General features: G+C 36.9%; 2 protein-coding genes and 1 pseudogene across 2 annotated transcripts in view; 1 reads left to right on the top strand and 2 right to left on the bottom strand.

The window, feature by feature from the left end:
- The window catches only part of LOC125828357 (target of rapamycin complex subunit LST8-1), a 1,170,163-nt gene that overhangs the window by 544,824 nt on the left and 601,097 nt on the right, over window positions 1-24,242 (bottom strand). The gene's annotated exons all lie outside the window — the stretch shown is intronic.
- On the top strand, window positions 15,807-16,790 carry LOC125828395 (uncharacterized; annotated as a pseudogene).
- On the bottom strand, window positions 18,895-19,685 carry LOC125828363 (uncharacterized). The gene is made up of 4 exons (XM_049507678.1): window positions 19,618-19,685; window positions 19,418-19,523; window positions 19,037-19,337; window positions 18,895-18,960 (listed from the first exon to the last, which is right to left on the bottom strand). Exons 1-4 carry the CDS (start codon window positions 19,680-19,682, stop codon window positions 18,956-18,958), a joined length of 477 nt encoding a protein of 158 aa, XP_049363635.1. The 5' UTR covers window positions 19,683-19,685; the 3' UTR covers window positions 18,895-18,955.

The following is a 24,242-nucleotide window of genomic DNA, read 5'->3' as shown; positions in this document are numbered from 1 at the left end:
GTCTCAAATACAAATGACTAGTCAAAACTAAATTAAGATGGAGATAAGTCAAACCAGGATGCCATCAACTTACCATCAATCTCCAAAGATCTCCACAAATGCTTGAATCAACACGGTTGGATAACGCTCAGATCTCCATCAAGAAACATGTGCAGAGTGTATGAGTACCAAAACAACAAGTACTCAGTAGGCATCATATGCCGACTGAGATTGGAAAGTAAATACAGTATGATATGCAAGGAAATAAATGGTGACTAGATGTCATAGAAACGAAACAATAACTAAAAGTCTAACTATATAGCTCACGAATCTATAAAGGATGAAGGGGTAAAGTAAATAAGCTATGTATAACCTCACTTTTCCCCATATTCCCAGAAGGTTCACCCATGTGGAACCCATATGCCCGATTAGTACACAGAAGAGCTAAAGATAATACTAGCTAAGTCAAAAAGTATTTGAGAACTGAAATGGCTGACCCAGACTCGAACTGCGGCGAAGGAACCCCCAATAATCCCAAATGAACCACCATGTTTGGAATCGAACTCGACTAAAAAAAGTGCACCCGAACTCAAACTGCAGCTAATAGAGATATATTAGGGCCTTGAATTGTGGCTAAAAGATGTGTTAGGGCCTTGAATCGTGGCTAAAGAGATGAGCTAGATCCTTGAACTGTGGCTAAAATAGATTGCCAAGGCCTCCAACAACGATTAAAAGACTACAAATGTCTCAAAATTGCATGCCTCTCTTCATGTGGGAACATACCATAGAGCAAAACCACTTTTTAGAGTCACTAGGGACCATTATAGCTCAAAACCTAAGACCCGATCTAATATAACAACAAAGTCTAAAATCACAAAAGAACACAATAGTCAAAACATAAAGCAAGTTATGGATGAACGGTTACAAGAGATGAGTTGGTTAGGATCCATACTATCAAACCCAAGTTTGATATATTAATCGACATAGAGCTAAGTCCTCCCAAGTGACGTCGGAGAATTTCTAAGACATAACGGCTCCAAATCTCAAGTCAAAGGCACTCACTATCCTACACCTACGAAAAGGCTAAGAACAAGCCATCAAAATAATACAACTAGGCAAATAGCTACAACAAGGCATGATACAACAACGCAACAAGGTAGGCATGCTCAATTTCCCAAAAACTACCCAAAAGAAGGCAAAGGCATGAATTATATCCACTAAACATGATACATACTAGGAAACCTCCCAAATCAAGCTAAACAACATGAACTTACAAACAAAAGCTCAATCTAAGATAGGTAAGTCGTAGCCCACCTCAAAGTTGATCATTTATGCTCCAAAATCAACTAAACTAGAGTTTTACGCTTCCAAACCACCTCCGATTGCTGCCACACTATCAAATAAATGACAACAATGTCAAAATAGACGTTTTGTAATCCAAATCACAATAATTGAAGGCAGGACTAAAAATAAGTCAAACAACATTGTGAGACCCACATCGGGGATCTTGAAATTGACTCTGTCAATTGGTCTCATTCGGCTCAAGGTGTTTGTGCCCCAAAAATAAACACAATCCGAGCTTTACAACAACCTAAAAAAATCATGCAATCACAAGAACAACACATCACTATTAAAGCTAAAAGAAAGAAAAAGAAAGAAACTTACTGGTTCACATGTATGATGAATGAGCCAACCAAACTTCCGAAATAGTTCTCTAGACAAAACCCATTTTAACTAGCTAAAACACACTGGAAAATTGAGTTCCCAAAGAAAATTTCTAAACAAGAACTTATGGGAAATGAAGCTAAAAGCAGGTATAACTAACAGTTAGTGCCGCTAAACTGGATGTTTTGGCCGCTTAAGTGACACCGCTAAAGCGGTGCACCTACTGCTTAAGCGGCTAGGCCCAGCTGGCTGCTTCACTAAAGTGGCGCCCAAGCAGCTAAATCGGCTACTTTTTAGCTAGGCATTTTTATATTTTCCTATTTTAACTTCTATGAAGTTTCTTTATTTGCTACCATCAGTCCCAGGTTGCTTGAGCAGTTGCACCAACTAAATGAGCTAAGTCCCAACGAACTCCACTCCAGTGTTGGGGATTGATTGAGAAACCCATGCATACAATCAAACTACACTACCCCACCAAAGTCAATATATAGAACTCAACATAGATGCTAAAACTTTCAACGAAGGTCGTCTTAACAAAAAGTGAGTATCACACACAATCTACATTTTAAGCAAAAATCTATAAAAATAAATAACTCGAAATGAGCCCAGAAGCTTCGAGGCCCATGCCAAAGGTCCTTCTAGACCTAAATCAATGTTTTTGAGCTAATAGACTCATCAAAAATGAATTCTAAGGTAGTTTACTCTAGGTTTTCATTGAAGTCAACCATTCAAGTTTCAAAAGCTTGAAAACATGAAAAATTGCACAAAGATCAAATAAACAACCAGGTGACCAAACTATCATTCCCAGTAAGTTATAAATTACTTGGGTTTTCTACAAGAAATCTCTAAATGTAGAAAATAGTAAAATAAAGAGAAAATGACATAAAGGATCTTTACAACATGCACTACTAAAATGACTTTTGTCCTCAAAAGTAAAGAGTCAAGAATAACATGAAGGCTTAAACAGGTGCGGAAGCTGAACTCACATTTTGTTCTTGATCTCCCAAGTAGACTTCTTGACTGAACACTGCCTCTACCGAACTTTAACAACATGAATGTCTCTCAAACTCCTTCGCCTCACATCTCAAAAGTAGCAATTGGTCCTCCACAAAGGTCAAATGGTCAGTCAATTGAACTGAGTCATGCCATACCACATGGGACTTATCAAAAATATATTGGTGAAGTATCAAAACATGAAAAATCGAATGAATAGCTGAAAATGCAAAAGGTAAGGCTAACTCATAAACAACATCACAAGTAGTCCAGAAAATCTCAAATTGCCATATATACCAAGGGCTAATATTGCCCCACCTCTCAAATCTAGTTATGCCTTTCATAGGTGATACTCTAAGGAATACCCGGTCACTTACTCCAAATCTCAGAGGCCAGTGCCTATGGCTAGCATAACTCATATGCCTGCTCCATGATGACCACATCCTATCCTAAATCACCTTAACTTTACCCAAAGCCTTCTAAAGAAAATTAGTACCACGTAGCCTAGGCTCCGAAGCCTTAAACAACCTAATTGGAGTGTGACAATGCCTACCATACAAGAACTCCAATGGGGTCATCTGAATACTCAAATGATAGTTGTTGTTATACCCAAACCCGATAAGGCAAAGAACCTCTCCTATTGACCCTCAAAGTCCAATACACATGCCCACAACATATCTTTGAAAAAGTAAATAGTACACTCTGATAGATCATCATTCTGTGGGTGAATGGTTGTTCTAAAGTCAACTCGGGTACCCAACTTCTCCCGAGAGGTCCTCCAAAATCTAGCAGTAAACCAAAAACCCCCATTAGAATAATAAACACAGGCACCCCATGAAGAAAAACTACCTCTCAAATATAGACATTAGTCAACCTCTTGGCACTAAGAAGAATGCACGAAAAGCAAGTATGATCACTTGGTCAATCAATCCACAATGAACAAATGCTATCAACATCTCTAGACGTCTCAGGCGACCCCATAACAAAGTCCATAGTGAAATGCTCCCACTTCTACTCTAGAATGGGTAATCTCTAGAACTCAACGACAGGCCTCAAATGCCCGACCTTCACCTGCTGGAAACACAAGTAATAAGAAACATAGTCTGCTATATCTATCCTCATACCACTCCACCAGAAGTGTTGCCTCAAATAACGATAATATCATGACCCAAGCCTATGCCCCGGAAGCAACACGGCGTACTTGACCCCAAAGGGGTCTCGTACAAGCCTCTTAGCATTCATAACATTCGATGCATAGAAATAGTGCAGAATTTAAAATCTTTTCTTTAAATCCAAACAATCAAATTTTATTTAAAAACACTTGAAACACAGCAGAAGTCTATAGTCTCACATGGCCATCTAAACAAATAATATCTTGAACAAAAGTAGGGACACGACCGTTTATAATTGAAAGTCTAACAATTGTAAATTACATGGAAGAAAGGAAACATCTAAACACTTGTCCTCGATCTATGAGGACATACAACTTAGTCTTGGAGGAATCTCAATCCAAGCTTTAACTAGAGATAAAGTAACTCACTTGTCGGAACCTACACTTTTAGTAAAATAAAAGAAATATGGGTTAGCACACAAAAATGTACTAAGTATGATGACCATGCAAAAACATGCTTTTAAACGGACATTTTGGTTGAAATCCATGCATTATGCCACTTTTTAGAAATATCATGTACATTTGTATAAGAGACATAAAGTACAAGTATAATCATCATACAAGTCATAATCATCACATTTGAACATTCACCTTAAGTAACCTTAAGCTACGCTTCTGCAATGTAAGGATAGCATCCCATACTACTATCCCTACTAAGTGCCACTTTGAGGCTACCTTAGATGAACTTACCTTTTCATACTTAACTTCAAGAAATACTCATGCATAAGGAACACATACATTTCATAAGTCATGACAAGGGAAAATAACTCAAAAATACAACCCAAGTATAGCATGCATCATTACATTAGACATTTAAGTCAACATTCTTCATTAGCTTCATTAAGAGCACTTTCATTCATTAGTCATTAAGACATTAGAGAACTCACTATGACCCTCTCAAAGCCTACTCGTGCAATGCATGGATGGAATCCCATACTACCACCCACACTTCATAGAACTTCTCAAGAAACCATAATGCACATCTCACATGATGGGAATAGGCATTAACCGACATAGACCAGAAGAGTAAACCATGGAATCCGGTGTCATATGGCCCCACACCGTAAAGAGGTGGTCTACTTGCCTAAGGTAGGATCGGTAACATTTTAGCGTAGGTGAAAACCACTATCTAATATCCTATGTGGGCACATAGTTATGGGATAGGAAGATGTTCATTGGAACCCTAACCTAACATTGGGAGAGTTTCCATCTTACCATATCCACTCGATGCTTAGCTTCCATTCCCATAGAGTATTTCATTTTCATTAACATTATTGTACTTGAGAGGGCTACCAATATTAGGTTTACCGACCCAAGTACATTACACAAGAAAGGGCCACCACCATTAGGTCTACCGATTCAAGGTACATTAAGGATAGCTCATTGACTTTCCAAGAAGGGTGCCATCAACATTGGGCCTACCAATGCAAGGTTCATCATTTTAGACATGAAAGGGCTACCAACACTAGGTCTATCGATTCAAGGTTTGTCATCAACATTCATGAAAGGGTGCCATAAGCCTACCGATCCCAAAGTTCATTAACATCATTTATGAAAGGGTTCCCTAAGCCTACCGATCCAAGATACATCATTAGAATAGGTCATAGAACTCATCATGCAAGGGCTACCAACATTGGTCTACGGACGCATGTTCATTAAGTCAAGAGAGATTCAATATACAAGAAGAGGATGAATAATACTACCAATTCAAGACATGATATTGCATTCAAGGTCACATTAATCAATTCAAGAAAAGGATGCCTTAAGCCTACCAATTCAAGATATAACTTCACATTATAGAAACCCTTCACCTTCCATCATCACATTAATGAGTGTCAAATTGAGAAATATCCTTTCAATAATAACACAATTACATTCAAGACAAGATCATATTACCTTCAATAGATTCACATTCATATACAAGACATCATGATAATACTCAATTCCACATACTACGCCCTTAAGGCCATGAATCTCAAATCAACAACACACCAAAAATTTACTATAATTAAGGCATGGATAATAATACAATTCAATAACCCAAAGTAATTTAGACAAATTCCATTCACATGCTTGCATAATTAACAAACGCATTTCATAAAGGCACAATTTAGGAATTAAGGAAATTCATGGGTTCATAGAGTATTTTCATCATAAATCATCAATTAAACACTAATTTATTCATAATCTATCATTAATAATAATTTGAAAATGTTTGAAGAAGGAACCCATGAGTTAGCGTAAAAACCCTAGGTTTTGAGAAACTTGAAAACTTTGAAAACTAACTTTGAATAGACTCTAGGGGTGGAAGCTACCCCTAGATGAAGGATTATCATACCTTGCTTGTGAATCCCCAAGAAATTTTAGGAAGAACACTTTGAATCCACAAACCCTACCTTCCACTTCTTCTTCTTATTCATTGGGAACTTCTAGAGAGAGATCTTTTCAAAGGAAGAACTCTTTGATTTGATTTGGGGAAATACGGAGTAAATGACTTGTTTTAGGACTTAAAACTATATATACTAGTGATATTAAACAATTAAAATCAATCCCACATAATAATTAATAAAAGGGAAATTACTTAAAACTCCCCAATTAAGGCTGCCCCATCAGGGACCACGCCCACTTTGACGGGTCGTGAGGGGCACCACGGCTCATGGTGGTGCCCGTGGTCCCTTAGACAGTGTGCCTCCCAACCTTGACAATCCCTCAAGGGCATAAGTGGTCTTCACGGCCACCTAGACAGTCCGTCAAGGGCACCATGGCTCGTGGTGGTACCCGTGGTCCTTGAGGCAGTAGCCTCCTCAATCTACATCACTCCCACCAACCTAAGGGGTCTTCACGGACCCCTTCACGGACCGTTGTCATGACCACTGGTCGTGAAGGTGGTCGTGAGCCCTAGTAATGCTTGGTCAACAGTTGGGCAGCCTTGGCCTTTGGCTAGGCTTTGCCCCCCTTGCCTTGGCACATGCCCTTGCAACCCTCAATACAAATCTAAAAAGGTCTTTCAACTACGGAGTCTACACGTACCTTGACGTTGACCCTCACAATTAGGCTCTAGTTCATCCTACCATTTTCCGAGTCGTTATAGATAAACATTTGTTGTACTCAGATGAATAAAGTATCTTAAATCATAGGCCTCACAAAGAATCAACTATATCAAGTCTCCAACTCTAGGAACACGGATATGACCATTAAACCTTAGAACATCACATGTATCCAAATTTTCTTGCCCGATGTCACCTCATATCTCGAATAGCTAGCAACACATCATCCTCAAACTTCCAACCACGAAGCCACTTAATAAAGGCAATTGAACCCCAACATAGACTAGAACCCGCCTAGAATATGAAATGTCAAGGTAAATAATTATGTTGGCTAAAAAATAAACGTCTAAATCCAAAGATTGCTTTGATATTTGCCCTTCTTTTACTCAAGGCATTCACTACCACATTCACCTGTCCTGGATGGTGTAGAATAGAGAGTTCATAGTTCTTTAGGAGCTCAATCCACCTATGGTGCCATGAATCGAGGTCTTTCTACTCATAATATACTACAAACTCCTCTAATGAGTGTCAATCTTTCATCTAACTCCATAAAGGTTATGCCTCCAAATCTTAAGCAAAAAAACTATTACCGCCAACTCCAAATTATTACTAAGGTAGTTGCACTCGTGCACTTTAAGTTGTCTCGACGCATAAGCAATCACATGAATGTGCTACATCAACACACAACCTAAAAAAGTGTTAGATGTGTTGCAATACACTTTGAAGCCAGTGCCCTTAACTGAAAAGTCAGAACAAGAGCAATAGTAACCAACTCATTGAGCTTCTGAAAGCTCAACTCACACTGATCTGACCACCCAAAAAGAACATGAAGTTGAATCAACATAGTCAGTGGTGCTTAAATTGATGAGAAGCTCTTTATAAACCGTCTATAGTAACCAGCTAACCCGACGAAGCTCTGAACCTCAGTAACAGAAGTTGTCCTAGCCCAATCATGAATAGCCTCAATCTTCACTAGATTAATCATAATGATATCCTTGGACACCACGTTCCCCAAGAAACCTACTGACTGAATTCCAATCTCACACTTTAAGAACTTTGCATAAAGTCGATGATCTCTCAAAGTTTGGAGCACAGTCCGCAAATTCTGTTTGTGCTTCTCCCTAGTCCAAGATTATACAAGAATGTCGTCAACGAAAATAATGATCAAAGAGTCTTTATACAGCTTGAACACACTCATTATCAAATCCATTAATTTTGTTGGGACATTGATCAACCTAAAAGACATCACTAGGAACTCATAATGATCATAACGAGCCCTAAAAGTTGTCTTAGGGATGTCTACCTCCCGTATCCTCAACTAATGATAACCAAATCTCAAATCAATCTTAAAGAACACCAGGACACCCTAAAGATGATCAAACAAATCTTCGAAATGAGCCATATGGTATCTATTGTTTACCATCACCTTGTGTAGCTACTTGTAATTGATACACATAAACTAAGTCTCATCCTTCATCTTCACGAATAGAACTAGGCCACCCCAAGGCAAAATAATGAATGAATCCCTTACCCAAGAGATCCTGAAGTTAAACATTGAGCTCGTTTATCTTTGTGTCGGCCGTATGGGACGACGAAATAGAGATAAGATAAGTTTCTGGCTTAATTTCAATAACAAAACCAATATTAGACGGTGGGGACGCCAAGTAGATCAGTAGGGAAGAAATCTTGGAACTCTTGCACAATCAGAATATAATCAACAATAGGGCCTTCCTTACTAACATCCTGTATGCCAAACAGGATAAGCATATACCAATCTCTGCGCCCAAACATAATAAATAACCCAATCGGCGTGTGACTAAAAGAACCTTGCAACACCACTCGAAGGATACTAGCCATGGTTAAAGTAACGATCTTAGAAAAATAATCCAAGACTACATGGTAAAGGTATAACTCGTTCATGCCCAAAAATACATCAAAACCAAGCATTCTTGTAGGCGACTCAATCTTTATCCCTAGAATACTACAGTTTCCCTGGTGATGAGTATTTTTGTTACTGCCCCCTAGGGCCTCGCGACGGAACTCATTTATAGTACATGTGTTATCAACAACATTCAAGAACGATCTGTGTAAGAAAGCTATAGACTCAGTCTCAATTTGCAGCTACAACTTCAAACCACTAGCGAAGCAACAAAATTTCTCCTACTCAGTAGACAAAATCATGGTAGCATGCTTGGAGAGCTTATCAAACCTAAGCTTGTACTCTTATATGATCATGGATCCCTGAGCAAACCTAGAAACTAATCACAAAGTTGATCCCTGGCACTCTTCGGTATGAGCCCGGACAAAAAGGCCTCTAAAAACTCCATCCAAGACAAATAGGTGACTCAACTAGTCTGCACTCCATAAGTGAATGCCACCACTGCCTGGTTATTCTGTCAAGCCCAGTAAAGTCTCCTCTTCTCGACTCTATTAATCCCAAGGTATACAAATTCTCTTCACAAGTCATCAAAAAATCACATGTATCCTCCCCTCCAGCATTAGAAAATCTCAGAAGAGTTGATCTCAAAAACACTTGAAGCATTTTTTGCACCTCTAATTGCATAGTTCCAAGTGTGATAACAAATTGAGCGGTGACGGGTGTTGGTGGAACCTTAACGTATAGAGTCATTACTACCGGTTGAACCCGTGGTGCTGGCATAGTTGGAACCTACTACATGTCCACTAGCATGGCCAATAACTATGCGATAGCTGTCTGTGAATCTGGTGTCATAGCTGGCATAGGTGGTAGCTAGGTTTGTCCCAACCCCACCAATAGGGAAGAAGATGAGCTGGTTGAGCTTATGCTATTAAATCCAGGGTCACCTTTCTACCCCAACCCTGAGTTGGTGCTACAACTCTCACCCAACCTCGAGATCATCTTCATCACCAAGTTGAGGCTCTATCTGCTTGCCTAAGAGCATCACCCTCGGTCGTTGAATCCTGCATATAAGCCATCCGGCAAAGAATGAAACAAGTAAGATTCCAGAAACTGAATACATAATCATATGCATAATAATGAACCAAAAGAAGGAATCTTCTAAAGATGTCATGTGACCTCACAAAGATGGGATATAGACGTCTCTGCATCGATCCACATGACTTTCCCAAACATACACCAGCTTTTTACCAACTATGCTGGGGAACTTGGGCTTTGATATGAACTTTTTCAATAAAAGAATTAAGTCATGATCACACATACCATCAATAAATAGTAGGTAAGCCAACCCGTATCTCAGAATAACAAGTAATAATCATATTGGGTAGAATCAACTACCAACAAGAAGTTAATAACAATATAAAGAAAAACATAGGAAAAATGAGAAATGACATCAAGATATAAATATACACAAGAGTACATGATCCAATCCCATGACTTGGTGGATGAAAGTACAAATCTACTACAAGAGTACAAGTCCCAAAAGTAGACCAAAAAGTACAGACTTGTCTCGAATACAAAAGACTACTCAAATCTATATACAAATAGACATAAGTCAAAATAGGATACTATCAACTCATCCTAAATTTTTGAAGGTCTCCACAAAGTCTCGAATCACTGTTGTTAGCTGACACTTGAATCTGTATCAAGAAAATAATGTAGAGTGTAGCAAGAGTACTAAAACAAAAGGTACCCAGTAGGCATCATAAGCTGGCTGAGTTTGCAAAGTAAATATAGTATGAAAATTGAGGAAATAGAAAGTGACTAGAGGTAATATAAACAAAGAAAAAGTTGAAAGTCTAACTATATAGCTCAGTCGTCTAGAAAGGACGAAGTGTTAAAGTAAATCACTTATATATAACCTAACAGGACCCCATGAACCTAGAAGGTACACTCATGCGCAATTTGAAAGTAAATAACACAAATGGACCCCCATAATCCTGATGAGTACACATTAGAGCTTAATATAATACTAATTAAAATGCAAAGTACTCCAAAACTAAAACGAATGACACCAAACTTTAACTAGGGCGAAGGCACCCTGAAGAACCAAAATGAACCACCTTGCTAGGACTCAAACCCGACTAATATAAGTATACTCGGACTAAAAATGTTTCTAATATACATGTGGTAGGGCTTGAAACCATGGCAAAAAGAGATGTGCTAGGGCCACGACCATGGCTAAAGAGTTGCACTGGGGCTTCAAACTGTGGCTAATAGACTCTGAATGTCTTCAAGTCACATGGTGTTCTTCATGTAAGAGTGTTCCGTAGAGAGAAACCAGCTTCAGATTCAATAGGGACCCACTCCATCTCCAAACCCAAGAGTTGATCCAATATAACCAATAATGCCCAAAATCACAAAAGAACACATCCGGGCCAAAACATAAAGGAAGTTATGGATAAATGGTTACAAGAGTTGAGTTTTCCCTTAACTTAGGAACCCTACTATCGAGCCCAAGTCTACTATATCAGTCTACAGGGAGTTAAGTCATCCGAAGCTACGTCATAGAATTGGTAACGTATAACGGTTCAAAGTTGCAAGTCTAAAGCAATTACTAGCCTATGCCTAGGAAAAGGCAAAGAACAAGCCACAAAAATCAATACAACTAGACAAATATCTAGAACAAGGGATGATACAACAACACAAAAAGGTTGGTATGCTCAATTTCCTAAAAAAAACTACCTGAAAAGAAGTCTAAGGCATGAATTATATCCACAAAACATGATACATACTAGGTACCCCTCCCAAAATTGACTAAACATCATGAAATTACCAACACAAGCTCAATTTAAGATTGGTAAGTCGTAGCCTCCCTCAAAGCCTATCCTGCGCCCTCCAAAATCAACTAAATCGAAGCTTTACCATTCCAACCATCCTCTGATTGCTCCCACGCTATCAAATAAATGACCATAATGTCAATATGGATGTTTTACTCCAACATTACAATAATTGCAGTTCGGACTAAAAACGAGTCAAAAATAGCATTGTGAAACCCATAGGAGGAATCCCAAAATTGATTACGTCAATTGGTCCCATTTGGCTCAATGAGCTTCTACCCCAAAAAGGCATCACCTCTCCATTTAAGATAGACGGAGAAAAATGAAAAGACTTACAAGTTCACACGCATAATGAATGAGCCAACCAAACTCTTGAAACAAATCTCCACCCTAAACCCACAACATCTAGCTAAAACCAATTGAAAATCAATCTCCTAAAGAAAATTTATTGAACAAGAACTTATAAAATGAGGCTAAAAGTGGGTATAACCACCGGTTGAAGTCACTAAAGTAGTCACTGTGGCCTCTTAATTGGCCTCACTAAAGCTACACACCTGTCACTTAAGCAGCTAGGCCTAGCTAGCTACTCAATTAAAGTGGCTTCCTAGCCTCTTAAGCAACCACTGTTTAAGCGAGCCTAGGGCCGCTAAAGAGACTGCCCTTAGTTGGAGAGCCTTGCATAAGAGACACCCTAGCCACTAAAGTTGCTTCTACTTCAATGGTGCCAGGGCCACTTGAGCAGCTGCACCAAAATAGTGCACTAGCCAAATGAGTTAAGTCCCAACAAACTCCACTCAGGTTCTCGAGATTCGTTTACGAAACATGTGCATGCAAGCAAATTATGCTACCCCAACCAAATTTGACATCTCAAACTCAATTGAGATGTCAAAACTTTAATGAGTGGTTCGCTGACACCTGTGTTTTGGGTAACAATACACTGGTGATTAAGATCATTCTATACTGGGAGGATATATTCCAGATCAAACCTCGGATACTAGAGGGCAATAATTTCCTTAAGGGGACATTGTGCATTCAGTGGGCTTGATCTTTTCCGTTCTGTTTTTCCAGATTCCGGTATGTTTTACAGATTTTAGTTTTCTTTTGAATTAATTTTTATTCATCTGCTTCTTCATTGGTTCGGATAAACTTTGGTAACTTCATGTTTCTGCAAAGTTTGTTGAATCAGTAATATTGGTTTTTAACACAAATTGCTAACACGTTTGGTGTAAGTGATAAGAATAATTAGTCATGAGATAAAAAAATAATCATGAGTTAAATTTTGGCGTCTTGTATGGCTACCATGTTTGGGATAACTTATCCCACCATATATACCACAATGATGGGATAAGTTATCCCATATATATGGTGGGATAAGTTATCCCAAGATAACTAATTCTAAGATCACTACCAAAAAACAGTTAAATTGTGGAGGGTTTTTTGTCAAGTTGTGATGGTTTTTTACTGCAACAAAAAGAATTGTTGCGGTTTTTAAAAGTGCCACAATTAGCCTTGCCACGGGCATACAACGGCGGTTTTTTCAACCTCCACGACGTATGCCACAAAATGAATTTTGAATTTGTGGGGGGTTTTAAAATTAATCAATGACAGTTTAGAACCCTCGCAATATGATATTGTTGTTTCAAACAAATATTGTGGGAGTATTTAAACTCCCACAATATATCATAATTTTACCAAAAAAAAAATTTGGGGGTCTATAAAACTCCACAACATAATTTCAAATTTTTTTTAAAACATTACATGGAAGTTTTCGACCGCTACAATATGATTTAAATGTTTAAAAAAAAATTAGTAGCAGTTTCATTTCGTCTTCATATTTTTATTGCTGAAAATTTATTTCCATTTGAAATTTAATTATATGAACGAATAAATTAAAATAAATAATTAGTGGCAGCTTATATCCGCCACAAATATTGTTGCTACTGAAAATTACTTTTTATTTAAAATTTAATTATATATTTTCCCTCATGTTGAAGACACAATTCGGTACAATCAAGGAAAGACTGCTTCTTCAGCAACTTCCGTCCTTTTTTTTCTTCCTTGATAGTGTCAATGTAGACTCTAAACTAATCAAATAAGTGATATATAATATCAACCATAAAAACTTTGACACCAAGTTCATCTGAAAGTTCCCGAGCTTCCTGTGTCACTTTAACATCAAAGGCCAAGATGGTTGCATACTCTTTCTTCTTCTCAAGCATAACACTAGCTTTCATGACATCCTTTTTATGCACAGGACCTATGCAAAATCCCACTGACATGTATGCTTACTTTCGGGGTCTTTAAAAAATCCAGCAAAGCTTAGCTATAAAATCAAATAATCTAGAGGAGACTTAAACATGACTATGAGTGGTCTAGAGTTAAAGAAATAACAAAATCTAAGAAAGGAATAGAATTATTCACATATGACTGATTGAACTAACAAAATAGACTGAACAAACATTTAACTTTGAGTGATTGGATTCCCGACTTGCTAGAACAATCCCAAAAGAATCCATAACTATTGTTGAAATGCATGCTCTACTGCAAGGACTTTATGCCAAGTCTTACCACCTAAGGTCATTACAAATTGAAGGAGACTTCTTAGATGTTATACAGATGCTTACAACACCAAATGAGTTGTACTCACATCTTATTAATGATTGCAAGTGCTTGTACTTCACTATATAATCCATCAGTGGCTGACAAGTTAGTGTGCATGGGTATCCAATCCCCACAACCTACTCCACTAGAAGTTTTTTTAGCATGATCCAGAATGTACACTTGAGGCACCCGGGCTAATAAAGCGGAAACTACTTACCTGCATAGTTTATTGAATATGTCAAGAAATAGTCAGTGTGGTGCCTACCATTTTGAGCATGTAAATATTGTTGTTGTTACGGCTTCTACTACTCCTACTAGTATCGCAACCTTTTGAACATGTCCTTTGGAATTTGGGGCACATGCCCTTGGATGTAATAGTTAGTCGTTAATATATCTTCTTTAATTAATACCCAAAAAAACTATAGTAATATCAAAATTACCTCATTTAACACCCTGTGAAGCTTGTCCTTTACCTCAACAACATGGTCGTTGTCATTTCTATCAAGCGCAAAGATGAGACAATGTGTGTTTTGAAAGTAGTGTCTCCATGGAAATGGAGGTCTAATCTGCAAGTGCAACACAAAAGATAAATAGTAGAAACATAGTTTTAGCTCTTCCAGAATCAGACTGTATTATACTTATAATTGTGCCTTTAACGAAAGCAATTGTACATTAAACCACTACCAAGTAACAGATCCTAACTTGAAAATCACCAATTAACCATAGTTGGTAGACATCTTAGGTTTTGATATTTTATACCAAAGCTTAACTCTGTTTATAAGAAAACTTACTATAGTTTGTTTAATAGTGATGACTGAGATATGTGGTCTGCATATCCTCTATATCAGCTAGTCTTTTGCAGGAAACATGCAGAATTGATACATCTCTATCATGACTAACTTACCTAACTGTTTCACTAGCACAAATATTATACTCGTCTTAAGAAACATAAAGCATCTCTAGCACAACTTAACACGGTTTTCATATATAAGGAACCAAAATCAGGTATAACATTATTTCTAACTGTAAGTGGTGGATATTGAGACCAAATTCTCTTTATGGTTGGTATTCACCATAGACATACTTCCTTGAGAAACCTTCTGCTGACTTGGTGGGATGTTGAATGCAAGAATGAAGTACAGAAACTTATAGCATACACCCTTCCCCTTTTTATTGGTTGGAACCTATGGGAAAATAGGTGTTCAGCTAGGTATGGGGGGTGGGGTGAATCAAGTGTTGCAAGAGTCAAGTGCCTCACTTTTAAAGATATGTTTTACTTACTCCACTCTGTATATCCATACATCAGTTGTCCTAGTTCTTGGATTGATTTGATCATGCTTATAGAAGGATGCAGGCATGAGTTGAGGGTCTGGAAAATTAACTGGGAAAGACCTCCACCTAACTCCATTCAACTTAACACTGATGGGAGTGCCTTGAGTAATCCTGGAAAAATAGGCAGGGGAGGTATCTTAAGAGATTCACAAGGTGACATGATTTATGCATACACTGTTTCCTTAGGAACTAGTACCAATAACTTGGCAGAGGTTCAGGCAACAGCTCATGGTTTATACTGGTGCACACAGCATGGATACAAAAGAAATCATCCTAGAGGTTGACTCAGAGCAACTTACAAAATGGATCACACACAGCAGCCAACCTCCATGGAAGTTTCAGGAGCAGATCAAGGACATTTAGAGAGGCTAATAGTACTGCAGATTTCCTCTCAAAAGACAGTCACAACACTGATGAAACTCAACATTTTTACACTTACCACCAACTACCTGCTACAGTCAAAGGGAGCTATGTCTTGAAAAAAATGGGCAAGTCTAGTTGCAGAAGAAAGAACTACTGGACATAATGCAGTCTGCAACACTAGAGCAAGAAGTAGAATCTCTAAATTCATCCATATATCTCAGTAATACCCGAGAACAAATATACGAAGTACATGAATATAGAGTCAACCAAATAAAATGATAAAATGGAACTTGAAGTTACACCAACAGCTACACATACTTTAGAAAAACTAATAATATTTCAATTACTATTTGGTCTTTCTAATTCAAAAATGACTAATATTTACACAATATAGCACCTAAATTGCAAAGAAGGCTTCAAAGTAATTGGAACCACCCTTTTTCTTTCCCTTTTCAGCTATGTTTCTAATTTTGAAAGAAATACTGGACATAATGCAGTCTGCAACACTAGAGCAAGAAGTAGCATCTCTGGATGCATCACTTATACTAGATGTATTTTTTATTTTTTGACAGTAGCACACAAGACATTTGTAGCTAAATCACGAGATTCACTGACTTCGTGAACCCTCCATTCTGAGCATGTTTACAACTACTCGAGATTTTAGCATATTTTGAAGTCTTTTAAAAGATGTGGTATCACAGACAATAAAGACTATATCTTGGCAACATGCTTGACTTATCGATTGATGAGATGGTAGCCATAGAAAAAGTCATAAAGGACAATGAAATTGACTTGACGGAATAAGAAAAAAGAATAAACCAGGCCAGATTCACAAAAATTACAAGATATCTAATTTGGAGCTGGAGGTATCATCATTTGAAGATGATATCACCTCTAGAAGTGTTGCCAAAGACGCTTTATGAGAATTACAAGCCTATGCCGCTATTTATTTCATATTTTCAAGTGTAAACTACTCTTCATGAAACTGAAAAATGACTTACCTTGTGTGTAGATACCCTTTTTGCTAGTCTGACTCTTTCACAGGCACTACGAGTCTGTGATAAAACTCTAAAACTCCTTTGATGTTGACTATGATTGTTTTATGCTTTAATCTATTTTGGCAGTAGCACACAAGATATTTGAAGCGTAATCACGAGATTCACTAACTTCGTGAACCCTCCATTTTGAGCATGTTTACAAACTACTTGAGATTTTATCATATTTTGAAGTCCTTTAAAAGATGTGGTTTCACAGACAACACAGACTACATCTTGGCAACGTGCTTTAGTTATCGACTGATGAGATGGTAGCCACAGAAAAAGTCATAAAGGACAATGAAATTAACTTGACGAAATCAGAAAAAAAATAAACCAGGCCAGATTCACAACCATTAACAAGATATCTAATTTGGAACTAGATATATCATCATTTGAAGTGCTATCACCTCCAGAATTGCTGCCAAAGATGCTTTATGAGCATTGCAAGCCTATGTTGCTATTTATTTCATATTTTCATGTGTAAACTACTTTTTATGAAACTGAAAAATAACTTACCTTATGTGCAGATACCCTTTTTGCTATTCTGACTCTTTCATAGGCACTACAAGTCTATGATAAAACTCCACTGATGTTGACTATGGTTGTTTTATGCTTTATTTGCTTCATGTATTAAGTATCTCGAGGCCTTTTAAAAGTAAAATGCGGCAGATTGACTAGGTTTTAAAAAAACAAATGTCGAGCAAGGATTTCTTATCATTAAGTAATACTGAGCGCAATATAAGTAAATAGGTATAAGATCAATTCAGTAGGTCACAAGATAGATGTAATACCAATAAAATGTAGAAGATGTTTGTACCTTCAAACACATCTTGATTCCTCAATATCATCCGCAGCTTAGTAACCAGCCTTCACTATTCCCAAATACCGCATCAAAGGAAGGAGCTTTAAAGTACTACCTTTGAAAAAAAAATACACCAATAAATTAAGGAAGTTGAAATCCAGAGGAGGAAGATATTGATGGTTTCACATCTTGAAGCTTGGTTTCTCGTCTTTCTCTTCTTCCATGGTTTGTTTTTCACCAGCATAATAAATTACAGCAACCTTCTCACCATTCATGTCATGTATCTCACCATGTCGAGAAATATCAGAAGCTATAGTGAGAAATTAATTATGAGAAATACCATAGTTGGAACCACTATTATGTAGTTGAGGATTCAAAGCAGGGAATGGATTATGGGGATCACAAACTGAGACTTACGTACCCTCTTTCAAGATGAAATACAATCTTGCTTATAAACATAGAATAGTTATTGCAAACACCTGTCCAATTATCAAATAACATGTATTCAAAAAGGAAAGGATTCCAATATATTTTTCGAAAAGGAATTTCACAGTAAATGAACATTCTAAACAAATATCAGAATAAGTATAAGAACCTCATAGCCATACAATAAGTCTTCAACTACTGATCTGTCAGTCCATCTCCTCGAGCAGACATGTCCTTTATCCCTGGTCGCTCGCGGTTGCTTTGAGCAGATAGTTAAACACCACAATTAACTAGACTTGGCTAAACTTACAATTTATCTATAGAAAGAACTATGCACAGTTTCATCATTTAAGTCCTTTGAAATTTGAAATCAAATCTCTAAAAGAAAATCTTTCTCCAATCAAAATGTCAATCTTTTTCTAATGAATCAAACATATCCATTAAAAGCCAATAAATATATCAACATAGAAAATTTCAATAAAAAAATAGAATTAACGAAAATCTTCAGTAACACTTAGTTAGACATTGCATATGTTGCTAGGTTAGTAGCAAAATTTGCCTCAACTGTATCATCAATTATATAATATGTAGCTAGCTGAACATACGCATCACCATCAGTGAAAAATTGGTCGAGTTTTTGCTCTTGGTATGGTTCATTCTCATATATTTGTTCTTCCATTACTTCTCCGATATAATATAAATCTCTTGGCTTTAGATGCACAGCAATACTCCACCCTTTATTGACAATATCATCCACATAGTACAGTTTTTGCTTGAGATGCTTCGATGTAAGGCACATGTTCTTCACGTTCACCAGTATGAATCAATCTATCAAAATTAACACAATTTAAATTCCAATGATCCTTTTGATACCCTCTATCTCGAGTCGTATCAGCCCATTTACATTTGAAAAGAACAACCTTGAACCGTCCATTGTAATTAATCTCAATAATATCTTCTAACTTCCCATAATATGGTAACTCTGCTTGCCTTAAATTTCTGTCAACACTGCTTGCAACACATGGTGTTTTGGAGGTTAAGAAAACTCCACTATTCTGTGTTTTCAAACCTTCTTCTCGAGCCAAAGTTCGAAATTTGGACCCATTGATGTTATATGCAGTAAATCTTCTTACATTTACAGATGGACCTCGTGCTAAAAACTTTAGATCGATAGACATTGTATCTATTGTGTCTTGATTCATAATCTAAATCAAAATAAAATGAACTTAGTCAAATTTATTCATTCAAATCAAATATAAACAATAAATAACAATTGCTTACTCACCCACTTTTGAAACCAATCAACAAACTCTTTATTAACTCTCCTTTCTATCTCTGTAGGTGAAGGTCTTCTTCCCCTTGAACTCCTCTTTATGTATTCTCTAAATTTGCTATATGAAATTATTAAGTTAATGTTAAAGAGTATGATTGGCCTACTTCAAACATTACAAAGACAAAGAACATAAGTTCGTAAAAGTTACTCACTCCACAAATGGCGTGACTATTGCACAATTCAAAAGAACATATCGATGAGTTTGTAATTTCTGCATAGGATTTAATGGGAAGTTTTCTGAAGCTGATGCAAGTTTACCCAATTGAGGGAAGAGAGATGACATTCCAGAAGGCATATCAGTTGGTTCATCATGGACACGCCTAGGTCTGTTGAACCTTATCTTAATATCCTCAATATACCAAGAACAAAAGGTAAGAGTCTTTTCAACTATATGACCCTCAGCTATACAACCCTCTGGTTGTGATTTATTCCGTACATAGGGCTTACAATAACCTAATTCCCTAGAAAATTAATATACAGTAAGTGTACATACTATTTAAGGTGACAAAAACATAAATATCTATAAATTATAAATGTTAGCATTTTCAGAAAACACATAACTTTAAATTAGAAAAATGGTAATGTTTTACCTCTCCACAGGATACATGTTTCGGTAATGCACTGGACCTCCGAGTTTTGCTTCATCTACTAGATGAACTGATAAATGAACCATTACAGAAAAGAATGATGGAGGAAATAGCATCTCTAGGTGACAAAGTGTGATTATAAAGTGCTCCTAGAGAATATCAAGCTCCGAAGGATTCAAAGTTTTGCTAGATAGGGCTCTGAAAAATGAGAAAATTCCACCAAACCTGTAACTACGTGATCTGGCAACACATTGTGAATTGCCAATGGTAGTAACTGCTCTAAAAGAATATGACTTTTCAACCCAGAAATTTATTTTTTTGCAAGATCAACACATGTGGAAATGTTACTTGAGTAGCCATCTGTACTTTAATATTCTTCAAAGTTGTAAGAAACAACTTTTGGTGTCCACCTTCTTTTTGTTATCAGTCATAAGTGAAAGCACAGCTAGGTTATACGATCCATCATCCTTCAGCCAAAGATCAGGCCTTATTCTCATTTCTCTTAGATCTTTGTAAGCATTAGCATTATCTTTTGACTTTGATTTATCATCCAACAACGTATATATGATATTGTCATATATGTTTTTTTCAATATGCATAAAATCTAGATTATGACGCAATAAGTTGGACACCCAATATGGAAGTTCAAAGAATATACTTCTCTTGTTCCATTGTTTAGTTGCTCGTCTAGATCTTTTCCTTTTACCATCCAACTCTACTCCTCTCCCTTCAACAATTTGTCTCAAAATGTTAAAACCTGATAATTTTAATGGTGGATTCCTCTTCTATGTGCTTCCATTAAAGTGTACTCGGCTTAATCTAAACCTGTGATTTCTTCTTAGAAAACGTCGATGACCCATAAAACACCACTTTTTACCAAGATGGAGACGACAAGGTTCATTGTCAAAGTTACAAGTTGGACAGGCAAAACCAGTATGTGTGTTCCAGACAAATAAGATACCTAATCCAGGAAAGTCGCTAATTGTCCACATAAGAGTTGCATGCATTCTAAAAGTTTCATTCAATGATGAGTCAAATGTTTCCACACCATCATTCCATAACTCACGCAATTCCTTCACAAGCGGTTGTAAGTATACATCTATATTATTTCCAGGCATTTGCTTGCCTGGGATGATCATTGATAAGATGAAGGAGGTGTGTTTCATACACATCCAAGGAGGAAGATTGTAATTGAAGTTGTGGTGTTTAAATGTGCAACAAATGTTTTGCTAAAACTGGTTGAAATGGAAGTAAATTTTTATGTTATTTTTCTGTACACATGAATATTTCAATGAGTACACATGACATAATCTTCCTTCGATGAATTTTATTTTATAATATTTATCAGTTTACGACTTATTTCTTAATTTCTTTGACAGACACAAGATTTATAAAGTGTTTCTTTACCGATTGGACCAAGAAGATCCTATGATAGAAGCAACAATGGAGATAGAGCGAGTGACAGTTAGTAATCATCATTGGGATACATATACTTTAGATATTGGAATTACGTAATCCTGCTTCAGGTCTCTGTTTAGCAATTTATAGTGTATGATTTATTTTGATGTAAGAAATTATTTCAGTAAGTTGTATTTTGCATGATTAAATATTGCATAGGCTGAAACTACCAAAATATTATTTTATACAATTATAATAGATTATATAAAATTTGAATTTTATGTCAATTTGAAACTGTCGTAATACAAATTTTAAAAGTCATTATCAACTTGTAGCATTGTATGGCGGTTTTTTGAAACCGCTGTAATGTATTAATAATAGAAGGGTTTTTGGCGGGCATATAAAAACCATCGTAGCTCATTGTGGTGGTTATAAACCGCCGTTATACCCAAAATAAATTATCGACATCGTTTCGTTCTTTTGTAGTACAAAACCTGCACAAAAAAATCGCCACAACAAGAATGATTTTGTGGAAGTTGAAACAAAGGCCATAGATTAAATGTATAGTAGAGGTCTTTTATAACCGCCACACTTAAGCCGCCACAAAAAGGAATCATTTTGTGGGGATTGACACTAACGCCACAAATTGAATTCGTAGTGGGGGTTTCCTAAGACCCCTATAAATAAACCGCCACAATTTAGTTGTTTTTTTGTAGTGGATAATTAGTCCTAGGTTAATTAATCTTAGGATAACTTGTTCCCAACCAAACGACACCGAAAAGACATGAATTTATAAAGAAGCGTGAATCTATGAATGATGTTTTCAAGAAATTATGCATGAATTATGAAAAGGAATATTTTATGATCTAGGTTTCTTTAAGATGAGCATCAAGTAATTTTGAAAGTTTTTCTCACATTAAGGAATCGTGATTTGTGAAAGGTTTTCTCACATATGGTTTAAGGACCTACTCTATGATGTTTTTGTCACGGCCCGAGCCTACCCAGGACGTGGCCGGCACTCGAGAACTATTGTTAGTTCCCAAGCGAACCCTTGGTCTGGCTCATTACTTAGCGGAAGACTTACTCATCAAGAAAGAAACTCAATGTTAACAGCCCCTTAGGTGCATCTATGGTGCGCCACCCCAAGCAATTTCCAGAACATTCTGACAAAATTTTCTTCTCGATTTTTTGTCCTAATTCACCTAGAAACTCCCTTAGTTTCATTAACCCAACACAAGTAAACGAAAATCTACTCAAAATTCATCAAGAATAACCCCCAAATGCAAGACCCTCACATGAAGAACTCAACAAAAACTCCATATTCAAGAATGAAGCAGCAAAACTTCAAGAACTCAACAAGATTCTCAATATACTAAATCTCATGAACGAATTCAATATGGAAACTCATGATTGGCGTGAAGGTGAACAAACCGATCACTATGAAAACTTACATAAATAAAAAGGGCCATGTTCTTGGCGATCTCTCCAATTTTTTGAAGAACTTCTTGAAATACCCTCTTTTCTCCTCTAGAACGTTTCCTAGTTTCTTGAACACTTTAGACTTGAGTGAAAACTAATTTTAATCATCTTAGACCCCTAATTGAGTAAACAAAATGTGTAGGCCTAGTGGGGTAAGGAAAAGACCAAAATACCCCTCCTTAATTCAAATGAATTTCCTTAACTAGACAGGCTAAACTCAAACGGGCATATCTCCCTTATCCAAAATGGGAATTTTGCAAACTTGGTGACATTGGAAAGAGGACTCAATCATCTTAGATTTGATACCGCATGGTCCGCCTAACTCATCATGTGCTGAAAGTTATGGTTGTTTGAAGTTGACACAAAACTCACAATTTAACAATAACTTACACTACTCTCAAAATTACTAAAATTAGATCTTTCTAAGACCGAGGTGTTACAATAACTCCCCCTTGGGAACTTTCGTCCTAGAATGAGATCACTCTAAATAGAACTGAGGGTAGAGACATTTAACACCCAACATGCATTTTAACACAACATCAATTTAAAGAGTGTTTTACAAAAATAGCATTACCTTAGTCTGGAAATTCTCCCGAAGTAAAGAGATGTGGGTATATATTCTTCATACCCTCCTTAGCCTCCCAAGTAGCTTCCTCAACAAATTGATTCCTCCACAAGACCTTGACTAATGCAACCTCATTGGTTCTCAACTTGCGAACCTAACGATCAAATATCTCAATGGGTATCTCCTCAAAAGATAGGTTTTCCTTAATACCAATATTCGGTAGGAATGATAAGTGAAGGATCTCCCATATACTTCTTCAACATAGAAATTTGAAATATCGGATGGACTATTGCTAACTCTAACGCTAGCTCCAATCGATAAGCTACATTGCCAATTCTCCTGGATATCCTATAAGGACCAATGTAACGGGGGATGAGTTTCCCTTTCTTAGTAGATCTCATAACATCCTTCATGGTGAAACCTTTCAATTAAACCCAATCATCCACCTCAAACTCCAAGTCTCTTCTCCTAATATATGTATAGGATTTCTGACGACTTTGGGATGTTTCCAACCTTTCTTGAATGATCTTCACTTTTTCCATAGCTTATGAACCAAGTATGGTCCAATCAACCTAGTTTAACCAACCTCAAACCATCTAATAGGAGATCTACATTTTCGCCCATAAAGAGCCTCATAAGGATCCATCTAGATGCTTGATTCCCACATTAATAATGAACTAAGGTTACTTCAAGAAGTATCTCTCATGTGTTCAAACGTTTCAAATGATTTTAACTTGCATTGACCATG

This window comes from Solanum verrucosum, unplaced genomic scaffold, assembly GCF_900185275.1.
Source record: "Solanum verrucosum unplaced genomic scaffold, falcon-dt-bn FXZP01000048.1, whole genome shotgun sequence".
NCBI classification, from domain to species: domain Eukaryota; kingdom Viridiplantae; phylum Streptophyta; class Magnoliopsida; order Solanales; family Solanaceae; genus Solanum; species Solanum verrucosum.
This window is presented reverse-complemented; position numbering and strand designations above follow the sequence as displayed.

Bases quoted from the DNA above. Each gene is read 5' to 3' on its own strand.
- LOC125828363 (XM_049507678.1), bottom strand. From the start codon at position 19,682: ATGCAGAAATTACAAACTCATCGATATGTTCTTTTGAATTGTGCAATA. The intron at 19,524-19,617 runs GTGAGTAACTTT...AATTTCATATAG, and splicing joins ATAGTCACGCCATTTGTGGA to CAAATTTAGAGAATACATAA. The intron at 19,338-19,417 runs GTGAGTAAGCAA...ATTTTGATTTAG, and splicing joins TTGATTGGTTTCAAAAGTGG to ATTATGAATCAAGACACAAT.